We start from the raw sequence: 10,695 nt of genomic DNA on the forward strand, positions 1-10,695 counted from the left end.
TTCACAATTAAATATTTCATCAGGTAGGTATATTTCCAAATATTTTAAATACCTCTGCTCCTGCAGACCAAGACAAGGATCAAAGACATCAGTTTTTTGGGGCAATTAAAGTTGGAGCTTCTGATTTCATCATTAGTGTTTAAAAAAAAAAGAAAAGAAAAAGAAAGAAAGGAAGAAATTAAGAGATGATTCACCTATTTTACATACCGGATGAGTCCAGTTGTTGTATGCTTAGAGGATGGTCACAGAAGGGACATTTACACTTTGTTTTTACAGTCTAACCCTTTACTAGAAGCACCTTTTGTCACATCAACAGCTATTTTGAAATAAGTAATAATTCAATTTAAGCTAACGTGTCTTTGAAACAGAGCACCAAGTAAAAAAAGAATCATGCATGTACAGACAGAACAAGGAAAGCCCACATAGAACAGTCTCAGGAAGGTTTGACTGAAGACTGTTCATGCAGGGCTTGAAACAAATAACTCACACTGGGAATTCTTCTCCTACCCATACCCTTCTCTTCATCGTCTCACTCTTCTTATCTCTTATTCTTGGTATAACTGGTACTAAACTAGTTATTATTGCCATGAAAACGCATTTACAACTTATACAGCATAACAGCATAATGCAATAATATCTTGTCAGCTTGTACAAAATTAAGCAAGTCAGATTCTGTAGGACTAAGATGTTACCACCTTGGTATGATTGTTCAAACTTTTATCCTGTACCTCATCAGTTAATGACCCAAAGATGACTATTAGCTCTGCTGAACTTTTGTTCAGGCATTGTTTGAAAAAACTAAATTCAACAAAAGGTCAGCATCAGTATGACACTAATGATAAATTGGTTTACTGGGAAGAGATAGTATTTCTTTCCCCCAGTACATGAGCTCACTTTAAAACCCTTTAAATCTCAGCTCAAACTAAAGATCAGCTCTTCAAGAAAGCAAGACATTTTTGACATTCCTCCTTTGCTTCTTGACTTTCTCTGAAAATATGCAAGCGATAAGACACTTTTTATAAAAGGCCTCACTTATATGTGGGAGAAAAAAATGACTGCTGCTGTATGCATTGCTATGGTAACAGGAGGAACTGCTTGTTTAGATTTGAGACCCAGTACAGAGAGTACAAAAAGAGCAAAGTCAATAAAGAGAGAACACTCTGACAGTGTATTACAGGCTTCTCTCTCACTCACTCTCACTCTCACTCTCTCACACACACACACACACACACACACACTCTCTACATTCATTAAAAATTTCATCTTTGATATAAAAGAGAAACCAAAACTGTTCAGTGGCCTGGAAAACATAAAACAGCCAAGCCAATAACTGCAAGCAGACATAGATATCTTCATTTTCTAAAGTGCTTCCAAAGACTGACTGACTCTTTTTCATTGCAACACACTGAACTGTTAACGACAGCAAGTAAGCTTTAAAAAAAAAAAGAAGAAAAAGGTGAGAAGCTGTTGTCTGACTATTACACACATGAAAAGCAATTTTCATCTTGACTCAACTGAGAGAAAACAGGAATGGGAGGCAACAATATGAAAAACTATCTTGGTAACAAACTGATCTTACTACGCAGTGTATCATACAAAAATGTACCTCAGAAAAAACTTATAAAATACAATATGAATAAAATAATATAATAATATTCCTTGGTCCATAAAACTATGTTATTCTTACAAATTTTCCCTTGCTCAATGCAATTACAAGTTTGTGTTCATCTGCAAACGTAATGCTGGTAGTAAGAAAGCAGTTAAAGTAGCTTCCAAACCTGCCAAGTATATAAAAACAAAACAAAAAGGTTATTTTACAAATGATGTTGCTATGGGAGTTAGATAGTTCACCTTCTTTTAGATGAAGAGCATGGATATCACGTTACTCTGAGTGGAGCTTATGATATGTCCACATCAATCCACAAGAGGGTGATACAGTACAGTCAGAAATCACAACTCTTGCTTCTGAAGTTGTCTTTTTTCCTCCTCATAGTTTCACAGTTCCTCTAACAAAGAACTTCTTAGCTTCTGTGCAATTCTTCACAGGTCCATGAGCCTCTTTGGAGAACATGCTCACATTTTCTCACTCAGTCACTGAGAGCACAATCACAAAACACGTTTTACTATGACAGCACCGACATAGCTGAAGTCCCAGACGACATGCCAGAGTCACTACTGCTGTAGGCTCCGTGGCCATCCCCGAGCCCACCCATCAAAGATGAAGGTGAGGATGAAGATGCGGGTGATGATGAAGAGGTGCTGTGTGACCGCAGAATAGCTCCAGCAGCACTGCAGTGAGGTCTTGGCCCTGGTTCGGGGGTATACGTGAAGGTCAAGGCAGTGGCATAGATGATTCCATCACTGCGAACCAGCGTGACAGGGACCTGAACTGGCTGTCTCACCCAGCGCCAACCCTCCCTAAAGGCAGAGATGTCTGGCACCACGCAAAGGATGCTCTCCCCACATCTAAGGAAGTAAGCGGATGGGACAAGGCTTAAAAAAAAAACGAAATGAAAACACACGGGAACAAAGTTAACACTCGCAGACATATTTACCTGTACATGGTGTCTGCCTCCACATCTCCAAACCAAACTCTGAGGTTAGGGGTGAAGTTCTGTCCTGTCAGCTCCAACATCGCAACATCTCCTCCACCATTTAACTGGACAGAGACAAACATAAAATCAATCAAGTCTTAGAAGATTCATAATAGTTGAATAAAAACAAAAGAGACGTATACTTAGGTATCAAGAGTGTCACTTGTGTTTGCTGGTAACTAGAGCATATCTTCCCCGGAAAAGGCTGTATGTGTACCTGCAGGCTTTCAACCACAGGGACAGGTGTTACTGGTGTGGGCACGGGGCCCATGCCCTCATAAAAGGTGTACTCTGCTTTGTCAGTACTAATGATAGTCCACGAAGCACCATCATTAATCATCTCCTTGTTGGTCTCTTTGGAGCACGGTGTAGCCTGAAAAACAAAACAAAACAAAAGAAACACAATTAATTTTAATTCCGTACAGTTATGTCCAACCAGGCACCATCATGGTGGCTGATAGAGGCTCGGACTGTTTTGTTTAACTCTGGAAACTGGTGCTCAAATCATACAAATGGCTGCTGTAAGTACTGCTCTAAAACAGCTCTATTAATATTTATCTGTGACAAACAGATTCTTCTAATTATTGGTTTGTTTCAAACACACCAACACTGTTTATATTTATACGACCAAATCTGTCTTTGCAAGAAAAACAAAACCAAAAAAAAACTAAAACCAAAATGTTTCTAATAACAAACTCTTAGGTAGCCCCATGCCAAATAAAATCATACATAGTTTTTATTTTTAAATTACAATTTCTCTGGATAAGAAAATAAAAATGTCAAACTCTTATCTGTAAAGAAAAAAAAAACCTTCAGTAATAATTACCTATATTTTTAACTGAACTATATACTGATTATTTGCAGTAGTATATAGATACATTAAAAAAAAAAAAGTAGGAACAGCCATATATGCCACATATAACACACAGCAGGTCATCTATGGTTTGATTTCTCCGCATGTGTCAGACTGGATGGGTTGTTACCAACATCTGGTGAAAATATCATGTCAACAGCACTTTTAGAAATATATTTACTTTGAAAACTGATGACGTGTTCAGTTCTCATTTTACCTGCTGTATACAAAATATATGAAGGAAAACGTGGCAGTTAAATATTATTCACACAGTCATTAAAACATTTGTCAAAATGTTTGACAACATTTGGTATTCACGGTCCTGGTCAAAAAGGTAATGTAAGTTCAACATTACATTATAAAATAGGTTGTGCTTTTCCTGATGCCTTCATACAGTATGATACAACTCTGCTTTATGTAGCGACATTACCAAAAAACCAAAGGGCTTGGAGAGGAGTTGGTAAAACAGTTAGGACTTTCTCTTAAGTACTAAAAAGATGTTACTCAGGTCATAAAACATTTTACTGACTATTCTATTGGCTGCATTTCACAACCCAAATATTTACAGGTAGTGAAATGCTCCAAAACTTCTGTGAAAAGCAAAACCAAATATGTTTTCTTAAGTCATTATACTGTTAGAAATGATAAAAAATAATAACAACAAAAACAAGTCGCTTGTTTCTATTATTTAATCAGTTTTTAGAGTCAGAATCGCAGCAACATACTCACCAAGCCTTAGCATGAATCCTGCCCCAAACCTAAGACTTATAAATGCTACAGGGGATAAGTATCAGTAGTCTTCCTGTATCTGAAGTTGCTACACCTTCAGCTTTCAAAACCTTTACTGCAGCTGCTCTTCCTTGGATTGCAGAAATTGCAAAATAGTTCAGCCTACTTTTTTAAACTTCCTAAGAATGAAGAACTAAAGAAGGGGTTTATTTTAAGGAGATCCACACTGACAAAGACCTGATGACCAACACCAACATCAACCTTTGCAGTTATCATTTTACACCAGAAAACTATATTTATTGAAATAGGCTAGGACACATGACTAACTTTCTCTGAGGAATGAATCATCCTGACCCATTGACATCAGCACTACTAGTCACAGAATACACACTGCAGTTGGCAATTCAGCCCATAGTAACTGTTCCTTAAGAACATCAATAAAGTTATTATGTATAAATTGCGATTTTATGTTAATGTAAGTAGCACAGCACACTCCAGTGGAGCTGACATGAGAGCTTGCAAGTCAGCACTACAGATATGCCTTAAACATTTCAGAGCACAGAATGCTGATTATTTCTTCTTGATTTCCAATCCTAATTTTAATATCAAGACCTAATTTTGTGCACTTCTCTCTTTTTTTTAATAATTCAGATTTACTAGCTGCATTTACCAGCTGAATAATTCATGTGGTTATTGCATTTTTCTTTAGTGATACAAACTCAAAAAATATGTTTACTTCTGCTTTAGACATACTTCAAACCTGTTTAATTCTGGATCAGTCTGGATTTTGAGTCATTCCATAGTCACCCTTCAGCAAGAAAATACTCCAAACGGCACTACTGGCAGATTTCCTCCCCTTAGCAACAGCAGCAATTTATTACTGTTTTGATACCTGCTCATCACAAAAAATCTAATATAACTTGATTTCACAAAAACAAAGTTGAAATAATTGAATATATACATGTCTGTGTGTGTCAGACTTTGCACACCTGGAACTGGATGATCCTCTCCTGTGATAGACAGAGATACATCCTGTCTGTATCTTTCAGGTAAAAGGCACACTTGTGAAGCTGGGACACCGGGTCATCAGCATCCATTAAAGCTGCTTGCTTGTCCACTTTTCGAATGATCTGGGGATCATAACACGCTTATTGTAAGTACTGGTCACTAGGGGTGGGTTTTGATAATCGATTTATCGATTAAAATCGATTCTGGCTTGGATAACGTGATATCGATTCATTAAAATCTTGAATCGATTTTTTTAATATTAATTTATTTTGCCCAAAACGCCAGAATCTCAGGTTAAACCTCACAAAATTTCAAGAACCACCAAACAGCTAAGACAGTAAATGAGAGCAGGTACACAGATTCTGTACAAAGATGTAAACACAAAGCTTGGACCCGCCGATGGACCAGAATCAGTGAGATGTCGCCTTTCTCACCCGACGGCACGGACACGGTCGGGGCTGAAAGCCGACAGCTCGCTGATACCGATGTTTCGGCGGGTCCAAGCTTTGTATTTACGCCCTTTTTGCGCTGATTCTAAAGCTGTTAGTTTTATCTCTCTCCAAACATTATTGACCGAACCAGCAGCAAAAGAGTTACGCTTCACTAAAAAAAAAAAAAACGTCATGAATTCCCTCTGACTTTTGCTGTTTTGCTTCCACCACACTTCATGCACAGCTCTCTCTCTCTTTCTCACTTTCTCTCTGTACTTCAAGAACAGTTTCCCGTCTAAAAATCTGTTTTCTGCATTATTCGCTTGCTTGTTACGCACAAGTCTACTGTTGTTTACAGCGCTGTCGGCCGCTGTTTTTTTCCCTTTTACTTACTTCCGAAAATAAAGCCTCATTTCTGCTGTTCAATAGGCTTCTGAACAAATGTAAACTTTTTAAAATTATGCAAAATGCAAAACGCTTAGATGTGTCTGTAATAAAACCTCTGTAACTTCAGAGTTCATAAGTTGATTAATGGTTTTCTTTCGTTTTTGATCTACTGCAGAATATTTTTATAAAATCCCAGGCCAGGAAAATCACCTTCATGTTTTTCTGTGTTTTATCTTCAGCTACTTTGGCACAAAGGCATCTGCTGTGATGCTTACACCTTTGATAAAGTCTTGCGAGTGTCAGCTTCCTTTTTATAGATACAAAAATATGTAAATGTACTGATCTGAATTATAATATTTCTGACTGTCTGAGGCAAAATTTCCAAGATTTAAATTGATTCGAATTGAATCGATTCGGGACCTTGTGAATCGGAATCGAATCGATTCTAGAAATCAGTGACGATACCCAGCCCTACTGACCACACACATGAATGTCAGACTATGTTAGGAAACCTTGATTTAGACTGTGTGGGCTTTTACTGCTATTATTAATCTCTTTGTCATTTCTGCTTTCCCACACTGTCAAACTTGCATCATTCTTCATTTTATCATCACCTCTCTGGTCCTTGCTCTCTTTCCCCCCAAATCCCCACTGTTATTCTGCCAATATAGAAATGCAGTTCCTTGACTGGCCACTTGAGGCTTTGCTCTACAGGTGAGTCAACAGACTCCGATGTGAATTTGGCCAGCAGTCCAGCAAAATTAAATTTGTTTACAGTTTTGGATTCTATATTTAATTTTGTAATTTATAGCAAGGCTACAGGGAATACCCCTTTTTTGTGTGTTTTCTTTTATAGAAATCACTCATTTGCATGATACAGCGACACCTGGACGCCACTACAAGCAGCTCATTTTCTCACAAACAGACAACAGAAATAAAAAAGTGCCACATACCAGTCTTGGCAGGGCCATGCCAGTCACAGAACAAACCAATTTGACTGTCTGGCCATAGTGAATATAGCCATCTCTTACAGCAAACTCCTCCCCTTCAGACTCATCATCGTCCACTAAATAAAAGAAAATAACAATTAAAAAAAAGATTAAATGTCTCTTATTTAAAATCTTACATGATATAAAAGAAAAAAGTGTAGCTCACAGAGGTGAATGTAGAAGGCACCCCACTGTTGAGAGCTGGCATGAAAGTTTCCCCCCTCCACATGGAGATACCTGGTACTGACCGTCTGGGAACGCAGGCGGTTAAACAAGGCCACCTTTGTCCCAGATGCTATACATACTGGAGGGGAATAAAAAACAGAAAGTGAAACTGGAAAAAGAAAATCATTTTCAAATCCAACTTAAACATCAAGCTGTTGTGAAACCATTCAGCACTCTTCGATTTATGTGTGTCCAGCAACTCACAATCAGCATTTTTCAAGGACTGTTTCTTCTTGGAGGGCTTGGAGATGACCTTGATCCTCTTGCTGAAGAAGACTCCAATGTTGGCGCTGTTTCCATACAACATCTTTACAGATAGCATGAAGTGCTTCCTTTTATCTGAGTCACTGATATACAGCGTCTTAGCTGTGCAGAAGTGCTACCCGGGGAGAAGACAAAGGTTAGGGGACTTTTATTTTTGCTTCTCTCATATCTCCTACTGGAGAACAGGCTCATTAGCAGCATCTGTGCAATGCGAAAACATGCCAATGTGCAGTAATATCAGCTACAGCGTGAACATGGTTAATAAGGTTGGTTTCTGTTTTTCATGGTTTCTGCAGCAGCCAACAGGGGAAATTGCACAGCAAAGCATCTGTATATCTGAACCCTGTGGTTACTTCTGTTACTTTGCTTAGCATAGCACTTATGGAGCACTGAGAAAAAGCAAGCAACCTGCTTATTCATCGGCTGAGAAAATAATCAAAAGCTGATCTAAAGAGATAACATCTCTTTCTTCTCTATCTTAAAGATCCAACGTGAAGAGTGTTGTCAGGGAGACAATAAATCTTCACTTAAAAGAACCATTTTAACATCTGTCAACCTCTTATCACAAACAGAACACAAATTTAATCATACAAATTGTAACTGGATCCCACACAGGAAAATTAATAAGACAGCAGACAAACATCAGGCACTGCCATCGATGGAAGTCATCTTATCTCAGAAAAAGCAAACTCCTGATAGCAGTCAACAAGGCAACTATCTGACACTGATGTTTGGCCTCTAAATCACTGCATCTGTAGTGCCATTATAACTACCCACCTTGCCCTCCAGATTGAGCTGCTGCATCTCCTGCTCACTGTTGCCAATTCCAATGAAGGCACAAGGCTGGGCCTCCTGCTCAGTACAGCCCTCCTTCTCCATTTTTTCCAACTTCTTTTGCCATCCGGTGCCCATCAGATACACACACGGTGGAGGGCAGAAAAACCTAAGTGGCACAAGAAGAAGTAAAGTGAGACATTTTTCTTTAAACACAATGAAACTTAGCAGTGCCACACAAACCTTTTTTCATTGCCATATGACTTTTGTGCGACTTTTGCGTGTAGAATGAGCACCGTTTGATCATCTTTGTCCTTCAAGTAGTTCCTCATGGCTTCCCTGCAATGTGGAGAAACGCATTTAACCTTTTAGAGCACTTTTTAATGACATGATCATTTTCCCCCTAGATTATAAAGTCTAAGATTGCACGGGGAACAGCTGGCTGTGTTTCTCACACTCCACCTTGTTAATCGCTGTGGCTGAGGTCGCTCACCAAACTTCCTGCAAAACAAAAACATCAGGGGAAAAGTCTTTTACACGTGGTTTTAGTGCTGGGGTTAGTGCAGCAGAAACATAAAATAAGCTTGAGAGAGAGTATGTAAGAAAACAGATTTAACAGAGGCGATGTGATTTTCTTTAAACGTTTTTTGGATTAGAAGAAAATTAGGCAAAACGCTGAAGAAAGAAAGCCTTTGAACAAAATGGGAATCGTTTGTTTTAATTAGCTAAGCCAAATTTTATTTCTTTCTTCAGTATCTGACAAAGTTGCAGTTTTCTCTGAGGGTGTTATGCTGATGTAGTAAGACTCTTAAAAATATTAAGCCAAAATAAAAAACTTAAACTGGCAAAAAAAAAGTTTATGAAATTGTTTGAAACTTTCTTGGTAGGGCAGTTCAATAAACTGTATAGAAAGCAGGCGATACTTCGAAGAATAGTTTTGCACAACTGAGCCCGCACCGAGCCACAAGGTAGTACTATTATGTGTGATATGCCAACTAACAACACCGAAAAACATCGCTCCCCCACCAAAAAAGTAGTACCAACTGCCAATATCTTCCCCAAATAAAAACAGTCAGGTTTTGAAAACATACAGCTTTAAATTTCTGCACTTACCCCGTTACAACGGGCGCCATCTTCCGAATAACTCTCCCCCCCCCGGAAAAAAAAAGAAAAAAAAAAGTCCCAACAATCGCGAGATCCCTCCCCCCAGTTCCCTGACCAAAGCCAACGGCACAACAGAAGAAGAAGCAGACTGGAAGGAAAAGAAGGGAAAGAAAGAGGGAGGGAAGGGAGGGAGGGGAGCGTGACGGGGCAAAAGGGGGTGAGAAGAGGGCGAGGGAGGGGCGACGGGCAGAGGGCAGACGCCACAACAACAGGCGTGGGAAAGTTGCAACGTCGCGCGAGAACGGAAAAACTCTCACAATACACACGCATGAAGGAAGGGTAGTTTTATCGCGAGATCTAGCGCCTTCACAACTCGCTGTTTTTTTTCCCACAGGGCGCGCGCGCTGTAACTCGATTCCCACGCTTATTGAGCAACGAAGCAGGCTGCACCTTTCTGTGCTGAGGAGCTAGAAACACGGCCACGGGATAGATATGTGTTATATGAACTACAGCACTGGAAATATATGGGAGAGTGGAAAATTAAAGCACAGACCTTAAATGGGAAGAGTGGAGAATCACAGTGAATGCAGATGCTTCCACAGAGCCTGTTACAAGTAAAAGAGGCCAAGACACCACACTCTTCTTGAAGAATGCAAACCAAATCCCACCAGCCCTTACTGTGATTAGTGATTTCTCTGAGGCCTCTGGTTTATGCCTAAATCTTAAAAAGTTACTAGCAATTAAAGACTGCCCTGCAAATACTATCTGTAATATCTCTGTTAAACAAGAAGTCACATACTTGGGACCGTTAATATCCAAAGACCAAAAATCAAGATGCTCTTCAAACTTCACTCCAATTATACAGAAAACCCTAAAAAAGTTGAACCAGTGGCTGCAAAGGGACTTGTCTTTGAAAGGTAGAGTGTTACTTACTAAAGCTGAAGGGATATCCCGATTAACATATGCTGCTCTCTCCTTACATCTGGATAAGAAAATTAGTAAAGATATTGACCGTATGCTCTTTAATTTTATATGGAAAAACCGTACGCATTATATTAGAAAAACTGTTGTGATGAATAAGTACGAATCAGGTGGGCTTAACGTCTTAGACTTTTCTACTTTAAATAACACTTTCAAAATTAACTGGGCTAAACATTTTCTTAAAAACCCTACCTCTATCTGGAACTTTATACCATATCATATTTTCTCTCATTTTGGTGGCTTTAATTTTATTTTAAATTGTAATTACAATGTTGAGAAACTCCCTGTAAAGCTTTCATCCTTCCATAAGCAGGTCCTCTTAGCGTGGACCCTCATTTATAAACACAACTTCTCAC

At 38.9% G+C, this 10,695-nt stretch overlaps 1 protein-coding gene across 1 annotated transcript; it reads right to left on the minus strand.

Moving 5' to 3' along the window:
• Positions 1–14: 14 nt before the first annotated feature.
• On the minus strand, positions 15–9,578 carry LOC120729039 (recombining binding protein suppressor of hairless-like). The gene is made up of 11 exons (XM_040024419.1): positions 9,368–9,578; positions 8,717–8,755; positions 8,498–8,593; positions 8,258–8,423; positions 7,421–7,595; positions 7,158–7,295; positions 6,956–7,068; positions 5,166–5,306; positions 2,812–2,967; positions 2,556–2,659; positions 15–2,466 (listed from the first exon to the last, which is right to left on the minus strand). The coding sequence occupies exons 1-11, from the start codon at positions 9,385–9,387 to the stop codon at positions 2,124–2,126; spliced, it is 1,491 nt and encodes a 496-aa protein (XP_039880353.1). The 5' UTR covers positions 9,388–9,578; the 3' UTR covers positions 15–2,123.
• Between the last annotated feature and the right edge of the window lie 1,117 nt (positions 9,579–10,695).

This window comes from Simochromis diagramma, unplaced genomic scaffold (assembly GCF_900408965.1).
Source record: "Simochromis diagramma unplaced genomic scaffold, fSimDia1.1 OVJJ01000302.1, whole genome shotgun sequence".
Taxonomy (NCBI): domain Eukaryota; kingdom Metazoa; phylum Chordata; class Actinopteri; order Cichliformes; family Cichlidae; genus Simochromis; species Simochromis diagramma.